The 23,019-nt window shown below is 39.4% G+C and overlaps 4 protein-coding genes across 4 annotated transcripts; 3 read left to right on the plus strand and 1 right to left on the minus strand.

The window, feature by feature from the left end:
- Window positions 1-739: 739 nt before the first annotated feature.
- On the plus strand, window positions 740-1,735 carry B0H65DRAFT_554145 (uncharacterized protein; the record flags this gene model as incomplete). Its single annotated transcript, XM_062829999.1, has 3 exons — window positions 740-906; window positions 1,043-1,524; window positions 1,676-1,735. Exons 1-3 carry the CDS (start codon window positions 807-809, stop codon window positions 1,733-1,735), a joined length of 642 nt encoding a protein of 213 aa, XP_062685870.1. The 5' UTR covers window positions 740-806.
- A 569-nt stretch (window positions 1,736-2,304) lies between these two features.
- Window positions 2,305-4,311, plus strand: B0H65DRAFT_554146 (uncharacterized protein; the record flags this gene model as incomplete). Its single annotated transcript, XM_062830000.1, is given in 4 exon segments — window positions 2,305-2,628; window positions 2,690-2,936; window positions 3,048-3,301; window positions 3,317-4,311. 4 exon segments carry the CDS (start codon window positions 2,305-2,307, stop codon window positions 4,142-4,144), a joined length of 1,653 nt encoding a protein of 550 aa, XP_062685871.1. The 3' UTR covers window positions 4,145-4,311.
- Window positions 4,312-4,969: 658 nt separating this feature from the next.
- Window positions 4,970-6,908, plus strand: B0H65DRAFT_448623 (histidine phosphatase superfamily). Its single transcript, XM_062825909.1, has 5 exons — window positions 4,970-5,515; window positions 5,793-6,056; window positions 6,155-6,385; window positions 6,457-6,524; window positions 6,645-6,908. Exons 1-5 carry the CDS (start codon window positions 4,974-4,976, stop codon window positions 6,677-6,679), a joined length of 1,140 nt encoding a protein of 379 aa, XP_062685872.1. The 5' UTR covers window positions 4,970-4,973; the 3' UTR covers window positions 6,680-6,908.
- Window positions 6,909-19,023: 12,115 nt separating this feature from the next.
- B0H65DRAFT_448626 (S-adenosyl-L-methionine-dependent methyltransferase) lies at window positions 19,024-20,836 on the minus strand. Its single transcript, XM_062825910.1, has 6 exons — window positions 20,624-20,836; window positions 20,255-20,415; window positions 19,995-20,002; window positions 19,727-19,813; window positions 19,413-19,646; window positions 19,024-19,305 (listed from the first exon to the last, which is right to left on the minus strand). Exons 1-6 carry the CDS (start codon window positions 20,653-20,655, stop codon window positions 19,111-19,113), a joined length of 717 nt encoding a protein of 238 aa, XP_062685873.1. The 5' UTR covers window positions 20,656-20,836; the 3' UTR covers window positions 19,024-19,110.
- Between the last annotated feature and the right edge of the window lie 2,183 nt (window positions 20,837-23,019).

The following is a 23,019-nucleotide window of genomic DNA, read 5'->3' on the forward strand; positions in this document are numbered from 1 at the left end:
TCTAACTCCCCTACAACCAACTGCCCCGCTTAGTTACCTCACATTGCGATCACCGACGGGAGTCACCTTTGCGTCACCACCACAGTCATATTGATCCCAGTCCAATCTGTTGATTTTCTTGGGCGCATTTCACTTCTTTGTCTTTGAAATTCGAGATCGAGCGTTGGACTTGAAGCTTTCAGGCCAAAACCCAGCTTCTTGGTCTTGAAAACTATCACCGCAGCATCAGATTGCGTTCAGTCGCGCCTCTGTAACCTTGTCGGGCATCACTACCTTACGTGCGTGCAGTAAGCGACGTTAGCACGCTATCTTAGTAGAGTTGCCAATATTTTTCGCTACCCTTAGCAGTACAACACCTACCTAGCGATGCCGTCCGCTACAGTTGTCATTGAGCCCCTCACCTCCAAGATCATCACGGCAAAGTATGCCCACGATGCCTTGACCAACTTTGAAAAAGGAAACGGCAAGATCGGGAGGAACCTGATGATTATGCGAAAGGAATATGTAAGTACTGCCTCTGGACACCTCAGCTTCTCCTACATGCTCGAATGCTGACACTCTTTCTTCAGCCTGCCAGGGACATTATTCTCCGCAAAAATCTCGGGTCGGTAAACTTGACAGTGCGCCAAAATTTGGATGCCGTGTTTGTATAGATTAATAGTAAAATAGTTGCTGCAGAATGTGAGCTGTGTAAGAGCAGTACAGGGCCGTTCGTCGGTTGTATTCAACACCCGGAGGTTGGCGATGGTGCATGTGCAAATTGCCTGTATAAGCGTTACGGAAATTGCTGTACGCATCGTGTTTTGATGGATACCGACAGTGACGATATCCTACCGAGTCAGCATCGAAAGCGGCAGGAGCCCCCCCCAGGAGCCCAACCTACCGGCACCTACCACCAAAAAGAACGTCGAGAAGCGAAGAAGGACTATCGAAGTCTGTACTGAGGCGGCTACTAAGACAGCTACCCAACTCGAAGCGCCCATCCCCTTGCCCGCTCATTACCAACAGCCTCTACAGCCTCTCCTTAAACCTACACCTGTAGCCACCCCTCCCACAATAACGAGTCAAACTCAAGTTAGCAAGCCGCCGATTCACGGCCTGGGCACGGCGCTTGGTTCGGCTGCAGAACACTGGCTAAAAAGTCTAGCCTTCAGCAAGTACGCTTCCCCGGCTCCTCCTACTCAAGGACAGAATGCGAACAACGACTATGCGCCTAGCTCGGGACACTTCGAAAACAACGACTATGCTCTCAGCCAAGCTCCCGTGGTCATGAGAGACAACAACTACGCTCCCAGCCCGACCCCCTTCAAAGCAAACGTCAACGACAATTTCGACCATGATACCATCAAGCCGATGCTTGCTTATCTGCCCAGAAATGTTTCCCCCGAGGTGTTGCGTTCCATTGCTCAATACCACCAGGATCTGGCCGACGACCTTCGCATGGAAGCCAAGAGACTCGAGAAGGAGATGCGCCAGGAGCACGAGCGCGAGCGCGAGCGCGAGCGCGAGTGGGGAGCACAGGTTGTCAGACAGGCGCGATATGAGTGAGTGTTCCGACCCGCCGGTCGATCCTTTTGGTCCAGGGAGTTCGAAGAGATCCCCTGTTCTCTTGGATTATTTGCTTTTCTTTTGTTTTCCCTTTACTGGCTGGTTTGCATTAGTGGGCGCGGATAAGGTATACACAATGGCGTTCTTGAAGGGAGGCAATGGTTCTGGCATCTGGAAGGCGTTTTGAAAGAGTTATGTATGAGTGCATGTAGACGATGAAAACGAGGGTAGTGATGGAAAGCCCGTCTTGTTACTGGAAAGCCAGAAACTGCCCTGTGGCTCCATAGGCCCCTGGTAGGCCAGGCGGTAGCACTCCAAGACACTTCGTCTTTCTGAGCGAAATATGGAATGGCAGGGCGCTTTGTAAACTGCGATGGCGACAGAAAGACCCAAGGAGCATGGTTTTCTGTTTTGCCGCTTGAAACAACTTGATAGTGTTGCAACACGTTTGTGGAAGTCATCACTCACTTCCAATCAAGTCGTGTTTATTCTAGATCCTGCGAAGGAGGGCTACACATCTGGTCTATTCCTCACATTGTCCTGAGCTCAGTTTCTTTCACGTACCCCTGAGCCAAAATCACTGATATATACCAGTCTTTCCAACCTTGAGAACAGTCTTCCGGTGTGCGACACTCCTTTTCCAAACGATCGAAAACTTTCTCAACCTCACAAAATTACGGTGTTCTACAATGTACTAAGTTACATATCCGTGAACAACACTTCACAAGCGTTAGGCTATACAATTGGCGTATGACAATGGCTTCACTCAATGAGGATCTTGCGGAGGGTACTCCTCAGGATGATGGCGCCAATGTTCCGCGCATGGAAATTTTGGCAGAAGAAATCGCTGAAACGTTGCCAATCAACCGGCCCGCTAAGAGAAAGCGTGACAAAATGGATACCCAAGACAATCTCCAGGACCCCTTACAGACCGCCACGGAAGAAAATAATGGTAATAACGCCAAGTTTTCAAGGAACTGGAAGCCACCGCAAGGTATTATCACAGACAAGGATCTTGAAGATATCTATGCAAGCCTTGGTTTAAGTAGTACGAGGATTAACGAGCTGAGAAAATACAAGGTAAGAGAAGCCGACGAAGTCAATGAGCAATCCGGAGCTAAGTAGCCTGACATTGATACAGGCGGTACGCGAGATTGCTTTACGGAAGAACAAGGACACAATAGACCTTACGGAAAAGCACCAGCTTGGAGCAGCTTATCTTCAGCTTACGGGTGAACGAGCCCAAAATCCCTGTAAAGAATGCCTAGCTGGCAAAGGGCCCTTCGAGCTTTGCGTCTACGGTTCTGGCAGGAGGTGTGGCAACTGCTGGCACCGCCACACCGGCAACGGTCGCTGCTCTTTTCAGAAAACCGGGAAAGAGAATGGCGGTGATTTTTTACAAAACCCACAAAATAAACAAGCAGAGAACCCGGCTGTTGCGAACACGTCAGATAGCAGAAAGGAAGAAACAGGCAGCGGGAAGGATCTGGCCGCCCCAGTTTCTGAAGCTGTCAGTAAACCTTCACATCACGCAGACAAGGATGCTTCTAGATCGGATACCGAATCAGTGTCGGATTTGCTGTCTGAAGCTGGGATCGGGGTAGGGCTTGAACATCATCCAGAGCCGGAGCCGGAACACCAGAAGGGCGGACGAGAACTAAGACCACGGCCGCCACAGCCGCCACAGCCGCCACGGCGTAATAAAAAACCACCACAAAGAGAGCAGAATATTAGAGTGACGGAACCTGTCACGGTTGGCCCAAATCAGCAACCACAAGCTAGGCACGAAAGTTCTACTGTCTTTACCAATCCTACCACCAATACCACTCCTCCCGCCAATGCACCGAACTCTCCATCTATCAGACCAGGTATTGACACACCCCTCAGCCCTCCACCCGCAGCAGCAACACCAACAAGGCAAGCACTACCATCGGGTGTATACAAACCACAATTCCCGCCTGCCGTAGCATCAGTGGTCAACGCACAGATTACCCGCGAACGATGCGGATGCGGATCGAGAGACATTCGCCCCGAAAGACAGCAGCAAATCGATAACAACACGGACCCGGACAGAGATAGGGAGAGGGAAAGAGAGAAGGAGAAGGAGAAGGAGAAGGAGAGGGAGAAGCAGAGGGAGAAGCAGAGGACGCACATCGTCAGCGACCGATCTTTCTCTCTCGGTGGTGGTGCCAGCCCCGGCCCTCCCAACTCCATCCTCGCCTGTCTTCCTCCAAACACCCCAGTTGAAATCATGCGTTGCCTGATGCAATATCACCAGAACCACGCGGATGAGCTGCGGCTCGAGTGTATGAGCATTGTAAAAGATGGAAGGGGAGGGAGCAGGCCGGCGATGGCGTGGGGTGACGCTGGCGGCGTTGGCCCTTCTTCCATTCTCGCGTGTCTCGACCCAAACCAGTCTCCTCTAGAGACGATGCGACGCCTGGGACTGCATTATCAGTATCAGGCGGATGAGCTAAGGCTTGAGTGTGTGAGGATTGAACGGGAGGAGAGAATGAGGAGAGCGCGGGAACGCGAGAGGGAGTGGGAGCGGGAAAGAGGAGGAAGAGGAGGAAGAGAAGATGGCGCTCGCGGGTAGTCCGAAATCGGGTACTCGATTTGTTACATGATGTTTTTCTGAATGATCAGGAGGTTAAGTGGTAAATAAAGTGGTGTTGCTCGTCGCCATTCGTCACTGATTTGTTTGTATCGTGAATTTGGGTAATGCAGTGGACAAAACAGAGAAATACGATAGGCAGAAAATAGTGAACCGTGATTACCGTGCATTCATATTTGATGAGAATAAGTGGTAAGTTACGAGCATTACACTACATGTAAAATTCGAGATCCATCAAAAAATCCGTGCAGCCCCATCCGTGACGGAGAGATAACCGTGGACGTTTACGTACGCGACGGTATGTGTAGCGAAGAGCCATGTATTATTACACATTATCCATGCACGCTGCGTATTGTAACAATTATCCTACACTGGAAACTTACGTACCGAGCGTTCGTCTCCCGCTTCCACGGGCCGTTCATGGAGCGGGCCGCTTTTTACTTCCCGTCATGTTTTAGCGTCCTTTTCTTCTTCTGTCGGACAAGGGCGGCCGGTGGGACGGGACTGTGTCCGTGCCTGTGAAAAGTTCCCGTTACTTTCCGTTTACGTAACTTGCACTTCTTCTGCGGAGTGGATCACAACTTGTTTTCTCCCCTTTGTCTTTCAACTTTACCTCCTTGCACTCGTTCCAATTTTGATGTTGAGAAACTGATGATGGCCTTGTCAATTAATCCACAAGCTGAAAAGTCCCAGTGCGCACTGGCGCAGTGCTGCTCGGGATGGTTCCCTTTCGTCGATTTCAAGAAATTACCAGATCGGCAAAGGGCGCGATGTCATTGGCAGGAATTATGGCGTAATGATGGCGGGGAACATGGGAGCGGATGATGCGGATTGGTGTGTTCGTGCTTCCCTGATTTGTGATTTATTGCCAACTTTGTCGACCACAGCGAGGGATCACCGACGAACACACAAAGTCACGATACCGAAAAGAGAGATTGGATGCTTTTTGAAAGTGTTTTGTGGTCAAAAGACTGTATTTCAAGGTACTACTCTACCTCGTCTGTTCAGTGCAACATTACATCCCTTTCCCCCGGCTGTTCCGGCGGTTTCATCGTTGAGCAACGTTTCACTATCTTCACACCACTCTTTAACATTCCACGAGTACTCCCATCGGCGAGATTCAGGGTCAAACAAACCAAGTCCAATTAGATCTCAACACTCGGAAAGTTCAAGCATGGCAACACCCCGGGTCTTCATCATTCGGCACGGTGAAACGGAATGGTCACTCGACGGCCGTCACACGGGATCGACCGACATCCCGCTCACAGCAAATGGCGAGAAGCGTGTCAAGGCAACGGGCAAAGCACTTATAGGTGACGACCGCCTCATTGTTCCCAAGAAGCTGGCTCATGTGTGAGTGATCTTCCCCTGTTTCCCGTCTCCTCCTCTTGTACGTGATACATAAGTACACAATGCCCCAGTCGGTTTACTTCCCTTTACTGCACTGAAAGTAGCAGAAGGAAAGACGAGCCAGAATGTGCATATGGCCAAGATGCTTTGAACGACTGGTGTAACCAGCCAGTCCGCAGTCGGGTACTCCTCAGCTGACTTTGCCCGTGGCGGTCTTAAAACACATCTTTGATGCCAACACTGGCCAGTACACCAGCTAACACCACACACACACACACAGATACGTATCTCCCCGAAAAAGAGCCCAGCGCACCTTTGAGCTTCTAAACCTCGGTTTCCAAGGCCCGCTGCCATGGGCGCGTCACGGCGAGTGCGAGTCCAAGGCAGTTCCATGCGATGCCAAGGTTGAAGTCACTGAGGACATCCGCGAGTGGGATTACGGTGACTACGAGGGCATCACTAGCCCGCAAATCAGGGAGAAGAGGAAACAGCAAGGCCTCGATCCCAACTGGGATATTTGGAGGGATGGATGTCCTGGAGGAGAGTGAGTTGTCCTTTACTGCTTTCATGTTTCACCTTGCGTCTCGTAATTCTTTTGGAGTATGATTGCTGACCACTGGAAATCTCGTCGTTCCTTTGCAGGAGTCCCGCAGATGTCAACGCGCGCTGTGACCGTCTCATCAAGGACATCAGGGAGAGGTTTCACACTCCCGCTCTGAACAAGCCCAAGGGAGATCCTGATGCGGATCGTGCGGATGTGTTGATTGTTGCCCATGGACACATCCTTCGTGCTTTTGCGCAGCGATGGACTGGGTTGTCTTTGCATGAGGGACCTTCGTTTTTGCTGGAAGCCGGTGGTGTTGGTACTTTGAGGTGAGTGCGATCTGTCCATTGATACCTTACCTTGTCACATTTTCAGGAAGCTGACAGGATCGATGTAAAAGCTATGAGCATCACAATATTGATGAACCTGCTATCCTTTTGGGTAGTGCTTTCCATGTTGACTTTGAGGGTAAGTCTTCTTCTCTCTGATAACTGAACGTGTGGTGTGGTTGAAGCTTGGATGGCCATGACATCCTTGTCTGTTAAGTTCTCGTCAAACACGCCATTTATCTACTGACACTGTGTTCAGATGACGAAAAGCTGGATAAGCTAAAAAAAGTTTAAAATCCCCTAGGTTTCGGGAAGGGGAGCGAGGGATGAATATCGAGATGTCGTTGGCATAGATGGCCAGGGCTATGTCGCTGTGGGTATATAGAGGCTATGTTCCGGTCCACCACCATCAATCAGCTACGGTGGATGTCCACATCCACAAGTCTTCCGTAGTATACTTGGGGGTTAGCGATGGCTTAGGTGGACCCTTTTGCCAACCCCCTCTCATAAAAGAGGGGGAAATTTTTGTATAGGACAAATTTTTAGTCTAGGACAGCCCACATAGTAAACTACTAGTAAATTGTCCTATCCCTATAATAAAGTACTATATTATATATTAATACAATGTTGTTTAAAGCTGTTTAAAGTCCAGTATATTGCCTAGTTAAGTAGTAAGTAAATAAATAAAAGAATTTCAATTTTTATCTATCATTTTCTAGCGCTGGTACAAGTACTAGTGCCTCCTCTATTAATATAAATATTAGTATAGGTGTAAATATAAGTACTATTTCTTCTACGACCGCCTCCCTTCTTACTAATATATTCTTAATACGTACAATTTGCTTTCGTACTTATATATAAAGTCTTATAATACCTTTAATGTATTTTATAACCCCCTAATATAGTATTAATTCGAAAGATTGTAATTTTAATAGAGTAGAGGGGTTAACGGCTAATATTAATATTAATAGTCCAATTTATATGGGAAGTCTTAGTGTAGCGGGCGGATTAAAGAGATGGTAATTAATTGGTAGGAGTAATAATAAGGTATACTCCTCTTTTTCCTCTTCTTCTTCCTCCTCTTCCTTATCGTCCTCCCTATTATATACCGCCTTAAGGATAACTTTGTCTTCGTTATTAATAAGAGTACTTTCGTCTTCGAATATAACGTTAACTATTTATATATTAAAACGAGCAACGACGTCGGTAATAGACTTAAGGATAGGCTCCTCTATCGAATTAATAATTTATATATTAATATAGGCGGCTATTTGAAAACTAATTTTAATAATAGGGTACTAAAGTAGGCAGAGAAGGGAAAATAGGGACTCTAGCGGTTATTAAATAATTAAAGGGTATTAAACGGTAGAGGGATTATTACCTAGATTAATATTAACTAAATTATTAAAAAAGAAGTAAGAAGGGTTACCTTATACCCTTTTAAAAACTTCTAATATTAGTATACCCTATGTGTCCCATACAAATAACCTTCTCTCCTCCTCCTCTTCCTTTTCGTCGTCGTTAAATATATCTTCTTTATAAATTAGTATATAATTATCTTTTAATTACTCTTTCTTTTAATTATCGAAGTAAACCTTCTATATAACCTTCCTTTTACTATTAATTAAATCTTTAACTTATTAATTATATAGTTATTTCTAAAATTTTTTATTATATACTTTAACGTCTATTAATTGTTTTTTTTCTTTAATTAATTATTCTTTACGTTACTTCTTTATAATTTTCTAATTAAGCTCTTCTTTAGAGAGATTTAAAAATTCGCCCTCTCGAATAATTTTATATACCCGCCGCTTCATTTTATAGTCGAAATTGGCTGCCTTTTCCCCATTTTAACGGTTATATTCTTATATAGTATTATACGTTAATAGCGCTTCGTAAATAACGACTTTAGCAGCGTAATATCAAATACGTATAGGAGAATTAAACGTATAATAATATTTATTTTTATTATAGGTAATGATTTTCGTAGCTTTTCAAAAGCGGTCTTCTTTAGGGAGTAACGAAGGTAAGGCGGGATTGGATTTTTTAGGCTACTTTATTCGGATTTATAGTAGGACTTTAATATGGTTAATTAACTACGTCCTAATATTAGAGAACCCATTGAAAATATTATATACAGTTATATTACTATTGAGGATATATTAAAAGGTTGGGGATAATATAATTAGTAAGGGGACGAAATGATAATATAGGGACGAGATTAATTTTGAATTCTTTAATAAATATAATGTGAATAAAATTAAATTCGCCCCGCTAAATAAATTACTTTAATACCTTTTAATAATAGCCTTTAAGGGACGAGAATATATTAACGTCGAAGGGTTATATTATATATATTAAATAAGGAAATAAAACTATTAAAATAATATTAAAAGTATTAGCGTATTATTTAACCTTTATATTGTAATAATTATTAAACCTATCGATAATTAATAGATAGTAAATTGGTTTATAAAGCTTTTTTAAACCGATACTATTATTGAAGTCTTCGAACTTCTTACTAATATAATTAATTCCATACTAGTTATACCCGAATTAATCCTAGAAGGAGAATCCTTTATTGCTTAGTTTATAATTATCCTCTTCCTTCAATTTCGTAAAAGTAGGGGACGAATAGAAGGAGTATTAATTGAAGTATTTTAATTAATCGACAGTAAGGTCGGTATTCGAAAAGCTAATTCGTAATTTAGCGAATTATATAGAGTTATTAAAGTCATTAGTAATAAAATCCTCTATTAAGTCCGTTTTAAAAATTATATAAATAAGGATAATTTTACTGGTTATATTTATTTTAATTATTAAAGTAGCTGACTTTCGATTAGTAATATCGTTAATTTTTAATTAGAAATGAATAAAGAAAATCGGTAAGCATTTATCCTTATACAGTTTAATTAGTAAAGTAACATTTTCAATTGTATTAATTTACTTTATATTTAGCTAATTTTTTAATATAATTACCCTTATACGTCCGCTCGCTACGTAGCCTAATTTTATACCTATTTTATTATAAATCTTAATATTATTACCGTTAATATTATACTTCTTAAATATAATTCCGTAAGTATTAAACTATTCATTAACGGAATCTTTATTTAATTCCTAAAATCGCCGCTTAATATCGATTATATAGTAAGTTGTAATTTTCAATTTAAAGTAGTCTTTAAGGAAATTAATTAACTATATTACGTTATAAATTTCTGAAGCCCTATGTAACGAACGTAATTAATTTACCGCTGTAATAATTATTTAATATAATGCGGGAAACTTTCCCCGGAAGTAGAATATTATATATAATATATATTATAGGGCCAGCCTGTGATGTAGTTGCACTGTACTATCTGCACATATGCTATGCTAGAGCTGGTGCTATAGCTTAGAGCTATGTACTTACGTACTAGTTATATATCCTAATTATATGTAGCCTTACGTACGCACGTATAGATTGGCCTGCTAGGCTCCCGCCTATATAGTTAATCCTCTACGTATACTTTCCTTTCTCTCCCTTATATAATAACGTATATTTTACCCTACCCCTAATGGTGCCCTTACGCTCTATAATAGTTTATTATATTTTATTATTACGCTACGCGCGTTTATTTAAGGGAAGAGTAATTATAATCAATTTTAATCGTTACGACGTCGCTAATTTAATATTGTCGATTCGTAATTAAGATTCGTCCTTATATAATTAAAACCCCGCGTCGCAATCCTAATTTCGAATTAAGTAAATTATTAAGCCGAATATCGCTATTAAGTAATTCGTACTCTCTTTTTCCCTTTTACCTACCCAGCGTATTAATTTAGCGATTAATATTTAACGATATTGTTTTATACGCTCCCCCGGTAACTAATAATTTTTTATTATTATTACGGTCAGTTCCTTCGCTATTTTAAATCCGGTTAACTAAGAATATTATTCTAACGTGGTTTAAGCCTTCGAATCTCTTAACAATTAAGCAGTTTAAATCGATATTACTACCGAATATACATTTAGCTTCGTTTAATTCCTTATCTTTTAAATAACTTTTAAGGCCTTTAACCGCCTTCTCTATAACGAGATTGTTACCGCCCGTATTTAAACCTAAGAAGTATAGGAAGAATTTGAAGTTTATAAAGCTAAGTTTATTACCGCCTAATACGACGTTAAACGTTACAATAATAATATCGCTACGATCTAAATTTAAACCCTCCTCTACGTATAAGAAGTAATTAAGAATTATAATAAGGCTATCTATAACCTTTGTAATAATTACGCTGACGAGTTTACTATTATCCGCGATATTTATTCTAACGTCGTTAATACCCTTAATTATGATATTATTGTTTTGAAATAAGAATTCGCCGACTTCCACGTAAATTCGAAGAAAGTATATAAGAAATAACGCGATAAGTATTTTAAATACGTTAACGACTTTCATTAACGTTTTATCGCCGCCTCTAAGGCCGAAGTTATTCTGCCTACCGACGAGGACTTTAATAACGACGAGGACCCCGAGGATCCTAAGATAATAATTTCCAACGACGATAGCGGTTATAAGTTGGTATTGTATATTATTATATTTCTTGCTTTCAATAGTAAAGGTACTTCTATCGAACGTATTATTAAATATTACGCTTAGCGTTTCTGTATTAAATTAGCTTAGGTTAATGAGTTAAAAACTTTTATTATCGAGCGTATTAAATTTTTATTAATCGCCCGCTCTATCGAAAGCCCCCCCTTCGAAGTTATTGAAACCGAATTTAATAAGGTCCTTACCGGTAAGCCCGCTAAATAGAATATAACCTTCGAATTACTTAACGAATTCGATAAGAAATATAATAATGTTAACGTCGTCGTTTATTTTCGCCGCGAGTTAGAGGAGTTAAAATGATTAACGGAATAAAGTAGTAGGATTTCGAGGACAAATTTATTTTCTTTATCGACTGCTATAATTTTAATAATAGTATAAAGGTTTATTATTTTTATTAGAAGACTAACGAACGTATTTGTATTACCTTTATTTATTAGAGTAATTAGCCTGCTAATAATAAGTATAAGAAATAGTTTATTAAGGCCCGTAGTTTAGCTAAGAATTTAAAAAATAAAAATTAGTATAAGAAGAATGTTAACCCCTTCTATAAAACCGGTACTACTACAAGTACTAACGCCTTTACTTTTAAATTTAATATTAATTAAGGCGGTAACGCTATATACTTTAACGTTATATCCGCTTCCGATATTCAATTCTTTTATATAATTAATAATAAGGTTTTTAAATTTCGTATAAAGAACAGAATATGTACCCGCTACGGTAAGAAGGGTTATTTTTCAGCCGAATAGCGTTTTCGTATTAATTTTAAGAAGGAAGTTAAGCCCTCTAATTATAATAAGAATAAGAATAAGAATAAAAGTAGTAGCAATAATAATAATACCAGTAATAACGCTACTGGTGGCTAGTAGCCCGCCTAGGGTTAATATGGTTACGGTTAATAGCGCTCCTATAATAGCGGCAGCTATTAGGTTAATGTTATAGGCGCTACCCTGGCTATAGGTACTCTAGCTCCCGGTACCCCCGGCCCCGGTGGTTACTACTATTTAATCCCCGTTTATTAGCCTAATTTCGTTAGTCCTGTTATAGGCGACGAAAACGATTCTATTTATAATTAGGGAAATATATAACCTCCTAACTAAATTGCGTTTAAAAGCCCTAATTTATAGGATAAGGAGGAGGAAGATAAAGGGCTTATCCCTATATAGCTAAATATTTTTGATTTGGGGTGGTATGCCTTATGATTTTTGCGCTGATTCTTTTCACGATTTTTCTGCAATGTATTTTATTTAGGAGTATGGTTATAAGATTAAAAGGAACTGGTTAATTAATATTAATTAGGAATTATAGGAAAGATTAGGAGATTGATAGATAATTGATTATGTGGATTGTTTGGATGGCTAATTATTTATTTATAATTGATAAATAAAATTAAATAAGTTGTCGATAGAAAAAGAAGATTGATGGAAGAAGAATGCAAGAATAGGAGGATAATGAAAAAAAAGGGGATTAATACGAAAAAAAAAAAAGGATTATAAAGAGGGATGATAATAAGGAAATAATAATATTTTTTTTAAATATATTTTAATATATTTTAGTTAAATATTTTAAATTACTTTTCGTTATTTCTTTATGTAAAATATTTAATTAGTTATTTTATTAATAATTCAGCGTTTTCTTGATTTTTTACTTCTCTATTGAGGAAAAAGGTCACTTTTATTTATTAACTATCGAGTAGTGAGCTTTATATTTATTTATTCTTTGGATTCTAAAACTATTCACGACCTATTCATTTACTCTCTTTAATCCTCTTCTCTCTAAACTTCAAACTTTAACCTTTCTATCTATAATTAGCGTTAACTACTTCGTCTATTTTAGTTATGACTTCTAGTATTATAGCCCTGATCGGTTATTTATAGTAAGCTTTTGTTGTAGTATATAGTTGGTTTTGTGTTGTGTTGTTGTGTTGTTTTGGCCCATTTCATTATAAAAATAAATAAACTTTTAATAGATAGTTGTTACAAATACTTTAATTTATTAAATTTTTCTATTTACTTATCCTATAGATTGCGTAAATTGTATTACTCTATTTTTATTAATAGCGGTTGTATTGCTTTTGGGTTTATTAACCGCTATTTCGTTTATTGTTACTAATTCTCTTATTTTAAGTTAGCGACCCCTAAATTTCTTTACTTCGTTAACGGTTACGCTAAAACTAGTATTATTTACTTTTCCTAGTTAATAATATAAGTGGGCGTTTATTACGAAGTTATCGACCTATTTATTTACGATTTAATTAAGGATAACCCTATTATTTTGGGTTATTTTTAGTTAGTTTATTATATTCTTAGTATCGATTAGCCTAACGATTCCCTTCGTTTCGGTCCCGCTTACAAATAGTATAGTTACTTCCTTTACGAAATTTTAATTTACTTTTGTTATATACTACTAGTTAAATAGTATGTATTTCCTATTAAGGTAGTTAGTATGCGTCCCGTATATAGAAAGCCTTTTTATAAGGAAGTCCCCGATGAAGGGGAACCGGAATTATTATTATAATAAAAGTCTATACGTTATTTATTTATTTCTGTAATTGTAAAGAGAGCCGTTTATTAATAGTTTAATTACTTTAAGAGTTGGGTTATTAATTGCCTAGGAATTATATTTATTGGTAAGATCCCTAGCGGATTGGAATAAGTATTTATATTCGCCGTTGTATTGTTTTAAACTGGCCTCCGTATTTCTCTAATTCCCTATTGGGTAGTTAAAGGAGTCTGTACTAATAACGTTAATTACTGTATACTGGTTAGATTCTGTGATATCTTTAAAGGTTTTATTAACCCTAATAATATTAAGGGAATTACCTATATCAAATTTTAATTAGCTAGCTGAAAAGTATAGATTCTAAATTATTTATATAATACGAATTAATATAAAGGAAGATATTAAGAAAATAATTGAGGAGGATAAAGTAGAGGAGGAGGGAGGAGTTTTAGACATTAGAGATATTAATAACGGTTTAATAGAAGATATAATTAAGGAAGTATTAGAAGGGAGAGGTTAGAAGTATAAACGATTCTTTAGTAATTATTTCTATTAATAAATCAATACTTTAATTAATAAAAGAAATAAGGATACGCTCCGTACGATAAGGGTAGCTAACTTTATCTACTTTACTAGTAAAGAGGAGGATTTTCCCCGTTATAAGAGGGTTATTAATGATTACTTTGTAATTAATAACGTTTCTATTAATAAGATTATATCGGAAAATATTATAGAGTTTTACAAAAAGGCTAATAAATTTCCTAAAATTAACGCTTAAATCTAAATTAAATTCCCTAAATAACATTAGTCTTATATTAATATATTTAAATAAAAAGGTATTAAAGTCCTTCTTTCTATTCAATTTTATAATTTCAAGTTCGAATTCCGTCCGAGAGCTATATTGCCCACCTCTCGCGGCTACGCTTTTAACTCTAACGAATTTAACGTTATTAAAAAATAGATTAATAATAATTTTAAGAAGAAATTTATTAAGCCATCCTAATCCGAAGTATTAATAGCGGTCTTATTTATTAAGAAGCTAAGCGGCAGAGTACGCGTATACATTAATTATAGAAATATTAATAATATAATTCTTAAATCCTGTTACCTTTTACTATTAATTAAAAAGACCCTTAATGCGATTTGCTATGTTAAAATCTTTATTAAATTCAATATAATTACTACTTTTAACCATATCTGCGTTAAATAGAGTTATGAATAGCTAACCGTTTTTATTATATAATTTAATTTATTTAAATTTTTAATAATACCGTTTAGTTTATAAGGCGCCCTAAGGGCTTTCTAAAATTATATTAATAATATCCTTTATAATATCCTTAACGTTTATATAACTATTTATTTCGACGATATCTTTATTTATTCTAATAATATATAAAATTACGAGCGCTATATTAATAACGTATTCGAAAGGTTTATTAAAGTGGGCCTTAATATTAATATCGATAAGTATAAATTCTATACGTTACGTATAAAATATTTAGGCTTTATTATTACGCCGAGCGGTATTAAAATAGACTTAGAGAAAGTTAAAGTAATTACTGACTAATAGGCGCCCGAGTTTAAAAAGTCCCTATAATCCTTTTTAGGCTTTACGAATTTCTATTGGTGTTTTATAAAGGATCTTTCAACTATAGTAACCTTATTTTACAAATTTATTAAGAAAAATACAATTTAGATTTGGAATAACAATTATTAAAAAGCTTTCGAATCTCTAAAGAAAATTTTTACCAGGGGCCTCGTATTTAAAATCTATAATTAGACTAAAAAGATTATTATCGAAATAAATACTTCTAATTAGGCCGCTGGCGGTACCCTCTTACAATACAATAACGACGATATCCTCTACCCGATTGTTTACTTCTTAACTAAATATACTTCCTAAGAATATAATTATAACGTTTATAATAAAGAATTATTAGCTATTATTAAAGTTTTAAAGGAATAGAGGCCGGAGTTCGAAGGAGCTTAATAACTATTCGATATTTTAATAAATTATAAGAACTTATAAACCTTTATAACTAATAAATAACTTACCTAACGCTATATGTGGTAGTCCTAATTTTTATTCTGTTTTAATTTCCTAATTAAATATATATTAAGTTCTAAAAACTTCCGCCTAAACGTACTAAACCGCAAACTAAACGACCGCCCCGACGACGTAGAAAATAATAAATTTGTAATACGTAAACGGACTTCATGAAACTCCTTATAGTTCGAATATAGTTATTTCGAGGACTTTACGGCTAATTTTTCCCTTTATTTATTAGGTATAGATGACTTCGATAATAAATCGACCGATAATTTAATTTGGGCAAATTATAAGACTTTTATTTTCTCATAAGAATTAATCTCTTATTTAATAAACGGGGTAAAACGCTAATAGTTATTGATTATTAAAAAGGGTTTTTAGTAGGCTTTTTTTTAAATATTATATTATTAATAGTATTATAAAGTGGCGGGATAAAGTTATTATTGATCTTTATAATAAGGATTTCTAATTCTAGCTAATTAATTACTAATATAATTCTCCGGGCGCGGGTTACCTTAGCTGTAACGCTACTTACGAATTCTTATAATATGAATTCTTCTAAGAGGGTATATATAACGATATAAGGATCTTCTATAAAGGATACTTTCCCTATATAAAAATTAAATTAGTAAAACGAAGCTCCGCTAATTATTTTAAGCCTATAGCCGTATTTCTAACGCTATAGAAGGATATTATAATCGATTACGTTACCCTATTACTAAGTAATACTTACTTTGGCTAAACCTTTAAATATATTATTATTATCGTTGACTGTTTAATTAAAATGTAGTACTATATCCTAACGGTAATTTTAGAGGCGGAAAAGCTTATTAATCGCTTTATTAATTATATTTATTCGATTTACGGCTTACTAAATAGCGTACTATTAAATAGGGGTACCTAATCTATATTATGTTTCTAATTTATTTTTTATAGGAGATTATTAATTATCTGTAAGTTAACGTCCGCTTTCTACCCCTCAATTAATATTTAAACCAAGCGGATTAATATAGAGATAGAATAGTTCTTACGACTTTATATTAATTAGGTATAAACGGACTAGGTTAAATAATTACTAATTATAGAATTTACTAATAATAACGCTATATTTTTATTAACGGGTATTTTACCCTTTTTTTACTAATTATAGTTACTATCTGAGAATAGGTATTGAACCCTATATATTACTTCTCCTAAATTTATTACCGGCTTAATTAAAAGAATACTATAAAGCGTTAGAATTAATGGACCGCTTCTAAAGAGTTTGGGACTTTGTAATTTAGTAAACCTAATATATATAGGAGCGATACGAGGATAATACTAATAAAAAACGCGTCGATTTCTCTAGGTATTATTTTGGCGATTTAACTTTATTAAATATAATAAACTTTGTTAACGGGCGCTTATATTTGAAATTTTACTTTTAATAGGAGGGCCCCTTCCGCGTTGCGTATATTAAAAATTATATAATATATTTCGCGTTCCCGATAAATATCAAGTATTTTTTAGTATTCTATATATTTATAATATAGTTATAAATTAGGAAAGGTCTTTCCGGTTGGAATACATCGTTAAATATAAAGGTAAACGACGGCCGGGTTATAATTAAACCCGATAATTACGAGGAATAGGAAGAATAGAACTTCGAAAAGATTATCGATTATGCTTAGTTCGGCGGCAATTTTTACTAGTACTATCGAATTAAATAGAAAAGTAATAATTAGCCAATTTAGGAGCCTAAAGATTACGTTATTAATTATAAGGAAATATTTTAACGCTTTTATAACGAATCCCCTAATTTACTTATACCCCCGGATATCTGGGATATATTAATATTTCGAACCCTAACCGTTATTTAAAATAACCCGGTACTAATATTAGCACCGGCCGTTCTAGGACCCCTACGGCGGCGCTCCGCCTGCCTTATTTAACGGGAAATTACCGCCGCTATAATTATATTAGTATTATACTTATTCGATGGTACTTTAGGTAAATAGGAAATTGAGGGCTTGGAAGTAGCCTTCGCGAGGATTTTAAGGAAATTAATAGATATTTAGTCTAGGCGTATATTAAAAGTTTATTTCGTAAATTACAACGAGGAGGGTTTTGAAGTCGACCCGAGCGTACTATTAAAAGAATTAACAATAGAGGAGAAGGTTGAAATGGAATTATTGAAGTAATAAAAGGTATTATTTTATATATATATAGATTTTTTTAGTTTTACGAGCTTTTTTTAAGAGGGGATAATATTATAGGGCTAGCTTGTAATGTAGTTATACTATATTGTTTGTATATATGCTATACTAGAGCTGGTGTTATGGCCTAGAGCTATGTACTTACGTACTAATTATATATCCTAGTTACGTGCAGCCTTACGTACGCGCGCACGGACTAGCTTGCTGAGTTCCCGCCTATATAGCTAGTCCACTACGTACACTTCCCTTTCTCTCCCTCGTATAATAACGTATATCTTACCCTACCCCCAACGGTGCCCTCACGCTCCGTGATAATATAAAAGCATCCTTTTTAATAGGCGTTAATATATAGGGCTTCCCTATTGGGCGTAACGAAATAATTAATTTACTATATTCGATTAATAATTTAATATGGCGAAATATAAAAGTATGTAATTCTCTAATAATAGTAGCAATCTCTCTAATAATCGGCGGCTTATATAATATTCTAAAATGTTTAAAACGTTTGTAGGTATCGAAATATATACGGGCGCCCCTATATTTAACGGGCGCCTCTCCTAACTCTTTAAAATACTTATTGAAATTTACAAGTACTATACGTATTAAACGGTTAATGACTCCTCTATTAATTTATAAATATATAAACTATTTACTATTTTATAACTTTATAACGAGATTTACAAATAGTAGGTATATGTTACAGTATAGAATGTTGTTCGATTTTACGATGTAAATGAGTAGTTTTGCACGGCGTTAATAGTTAATTTTGTATAGTACTAACCGGGCCTTATCCTAGACTAAAAGTTTATCCTATATAAAAATTTCCCCCTCTTTTATAAGAGGGGGTTGGTAAAAGGGTCTACCCAAGCTATCGCTAACCCCCAAGTAGTGGTCAGTATGTGAGCTTGTTAAGCTTGAACATTAGTTCGATTCGCTCGAGACCCGGGTTCAATTCCCGGCGGGAGAGACCATCTTTTTTTTTTTCCCTTTGTTGGGTTTGAAATTGAGATTTGTCTTTTATCACAACGTTAGCGTTTGCATTTGTGATTTTCGTTTCACTATTTTGTTCCTTCCTTTTTTTCCCTTGTCCGTAATGCATGCTTTGGTTGCTTTCGATGACAGCGTCGGGGTGGTAAATTTACCAACAATCCTCCATATGCCACCGCATGACTCGTTCGTTGTCTTCATTCCAGATGCGTGCAAGTATTTATAAACTTGATTAAAATTCTGCTTGAGTATCGTCATTATACATCGTCTGAGAAGTTTTCATATCACAAAAATTTCAAGGATAACCAGTGGTGTCTTGCAAATGACTTTGACATTTAAGCCTCAACATCAACCACATCTTATCATACATGGTGTTCCCAAATGAAGCCCTCCTTCCTCTTAGTCCTTGGTTCCACGCGCAAGGAAGACCTGTCTGCGGACCTCCTCGGGCCTCTGTTCCGTGGCACGGTTAAAGGCAATGCCGATAGTCTCCAACGCGAAGTCCTTGCCGGCGCCAGCATCTTCGAAGATCTTCTTGATCTGTTCCTCGGAGAAGCCATGGTGCGTGATCGTATGCGAAGCAGCGTGGTGTTCCTGTGTTTGTTATCAACATCTGTTAGCTTCTTACTAGTTTTTGTGCATCGCATCGGGCATGCATATTCCCACGTCAACTACAGGGAGGTCAAGAGAAACAGACGTACATCAGCGACCTTGCCATGCGGCAAAAAGTCCAAGATCAGCAGAACACCGCCCGGCCGGAGCCGCTCGACCAGCCTTTGTGCCGCAAGAGCGGGATCGTCAAAGTGGTGGAAGCCCAACCCGACCACAGCGATGTCGAAGTGGTGGAAGTCGAAGCCGGAAAATTCCCTGGGATCGGGATCGTTTGGGTCTAGAAGGTTGCCTTGGTAGGCATACATTTCGTCGCGAGCAAGGCCCTATCGGGGCTCGAAGATCAGTTCCACGCTCTGCGTTGCCTACGGGCGGTGTCAAAATAGGAGGATAACACAGTACGTACCTGGTTTTCAGCTCTGGCGTTATACTGAGCGACCATGTTCTCTGAGAGATCGATACCGACACATTGTGTGGTATAAGGAGCTAGAGCCTAGAGACGTTGTTAGATGTTTGTCCACATGCCGTGATCATAGGTGCGGTAGAGACGTGGTGAATATGTTGAAACTCTTCCACATGAAGGAGACCGAAACTGCGTGTCGGACACCTGATCTCTTAAGGCAATACTCTGCACACTTCAACCATGGCGAGACAATCACAATGGAGTAACTCACTCTAGACACTACAATAGTTCGTCTGATTAGCGATGTCGCGCAAAAGATAGCCAGAGGTCGGGCGGGTATAGAATCACTCCAACCCTAAGCCATTGAGGTAAGACCCGAGAGCTAGCTTCTCAGACATCCCCAATACGCCCAGCCCACAACTGTGCCGTTCAGATATCCAAGTCACTCAAGACTCTTCTCCGGTCTTCCTCACAGCTTGATACCCTGACATTCCAAGAACCAGCACGTCGGCCACCAAGGATAAAACTCACCAACTCCAGTACCGCAGGCATAATCCAGAAGCCTCACGCTTCCTGTATCGGCGTCCTCATCTACCCAGTCGACTCCAATAAAGTCAAGTCTGGCCTGGATCTCCTCGACAATCCTGTCCAGGGTCTTTGCGTGCTTTGCATCGTACGCTGCAGCTTCGTTACTATAAGAGATATGGCTTTAGCGTCTGGTTGCCCATGCTGATGGTCTTTGCTCCCGAGAGATCCGCGCGTGCTCATCATGACTTCTGCCAGTTTCCTTTCCAATTGTGAACCAGCAGCTGCAGGGCATCCTGAGGATGAAGACAAGGGTGGGTGGATAGACCTGAGTCACAAACCTGACCCAGCAAACAGGGACCTCGGGTATCTTACTTGAAGTATTCCTTATTCTGTTCTGAAGCCATGGTAGGTGAAGTAGTCTCGTCGATAGTCTGGTTTACGTCGATGTGGTTGACAATGCGTGTGGTAGCTATAACAGCCTCCTAGCGTAGCAGGGTGTGTGTCTGAAGTCGTCGTCGTGAAGTCGTCGAGACGAAGCCGGATCAAGAACTGGAAGCGGGCACGGTGGAGTCGGCGGGTTCTGCCGCTGACCCGCCGCTGTACGGGTTACGTACCGTAAGTTTACGGTAAATTACAGAAAGATGACAGACAGTGTGAAACAAACTCAAACTAGCGCCTTCCGTACTGTATGTTACCGCATTACCATTCCGTATAAGGACCGCATGTCTGCACTCTGTAGCATCAAATGTACGGGATGAAATGAAAATCCTCCCAACCGAAACTCCATGATGATACAACACCAACAGCCCTGCAATTTCTGGTTGTTGGTTCACTTCATTGTCGTCACACTTGGGAGTTGGTAAAAGACCTCGGACTAGAAAGCCCCCCTTCTATCTCGGACTTCTGCGGCTTCGGCTTCTAAAACGAGCCGACCCCGCACGCATCCTGAGCATACACTACTACGTTGTGGACGTAAATATATTCTTTACTATATTTATGACACTCTCGAGCTTCTATTTCACAATCTCATCGGCGGCCGACAAACACTCGCAAACTTTCGCAGTTTCTTATCCATCCCACGTCAAACTACAGTTGGGCGCTCGACAGTTGGTTAGATGCATCATGTAGTCCACCTATGACATCTTCATGTTCTCGACACCTTCTGCTGCCGTGCCGTAATGGTGCAGCGTGCTATAAGACCAAACGTAATATGTGGTGAGCCACCTTATCCGTAGAAACTTCTACGGTTAGAGTAGCCGCTTCGGATCTTATTGGCCACGAGAAAGGAGGACCCGGGGAGTGTCAATGCGCGTACGACACGGGTTGGCAGTTTAAGCGAGAATGAAGGATGGTAAGCAATTCATGATATAGGCAGGTAATAACCGATGAAGCACCATGGTTTTTAAACCGTATTCCCGGGTGAGATCTTGGGAGCAGAATGTGATGAACTTGGTTACTTGTAGGCTGCAGCCACCGTTTGGACTCCGAGAGGGAGGCTGGTGAAAGTTAAAGCGTTGTCATAAAACAACAATCTCCGACGTGCCTGCTTAGGCGGTGATTTAAGGTCAGACTTCTAACCTAGCGCTAACAAGTATTCCACTGTTACCATTTCTCATAGCGAACGGTACGGACATGGATCCCAATACAGTTCTCTCCATCACATCCACAACCCTGTACCGTTTTCCGTTCCCACCGGCGACGTGATTGACTTGGGAAAAAAGGGACCAAAAGATCAACGGTCATCGCAAGTGTGAAGGAGACGTGTAGCGGAGCTGTGAACCGAATCCGTCACCCAATTGTAGAGCTCCCGGACTTGATGTACCAGTCTTACCTAGCAATGGGATCCCCCACCCCCGCCCGACCCGAGTGATCAGACATCAGGGAGCACTTTTTTCTCCAACAGATGAAACACAATCGCTGCAGTAGTGTGTCGGTAGGAGGAGGGCAGATAGGTGGCTCCTCTAGCAGAGCAAGTTTGGATTGACCAGCTCAACCAGGAACGGCACTCGCGCCTATTCCATGGTCTTGTGGGATTTCGATGGTCATCTTGCTGTTGAGGAGAAACGCCGTCATCTGGCTGCACGATCTCGTTTTACTCCACTATCTGGGAGAAGTGGAAGCGGCAAGCTGTAGAGATTCAGGAAACCAAAGGGATGAACTTTCCGGGGAGAATGGAGAGGGAAGAAATGACGGTAAATGTAAGCTAATACATATAGTCGGGTAGTCAGCTCAGGTCTGTCAGCTCATCTTTTCCAGTAGGGAACAAGGTGCGCATCATCACTCTTTCGGCGTGACACAACCTTTGGCCATCTACACAACACCATGTTAACCTGTAGGGAACTGCGAACACTAGCTTATTAGCGTGGTCCCAATACGGTAGTACGGTAGCATTGACTCCCGTCCGTCCGTCCGCCCGCCCGCCGCACCCGGTTCCACCCAAAATTCTGGCTGGCCTGCGGTGCCTGCTGACGGCGTGGCCGGCCGTTGGGATGCGTTCGATCCTCTTGGGTCCAAAGTCCCCAGCCCCCCAGCCAGTCGCATCTCAAAAGGGCCGCAGAGAAGCTCGAGGCTCCTCCAGCTTCCAGGGGAGATGTAATGTAGGGTCGGCAAGATCAAAGTGCAACTCCAGGCGCACGTGTCCGATGACTTTTATCCGTCACATCTTTGACAGGAGTCACCCATTGAGGGTTGAGTAGTATTTTAATTCCTGGCACTGCAAGGTACTCTCGAATTGGACCATACTCCGATCCTTGCGGAACATGGTGAGA

The sequence above is a fragment of the Neurospora tetraspora genome (genome assembly GCF_033439725.1).
Source record: "Neurospora tetraspora strain CBS 560.94 chromosome Unknown B0H65scaffold_1, whole genome shotgun sequence".
Lineage (NCBI taxonomy): Eukaryota > Fungi > Ascomycota > Sordariomycetes > Sordariales > Sordariaceae > Neurospora > Neurospora tetraspora.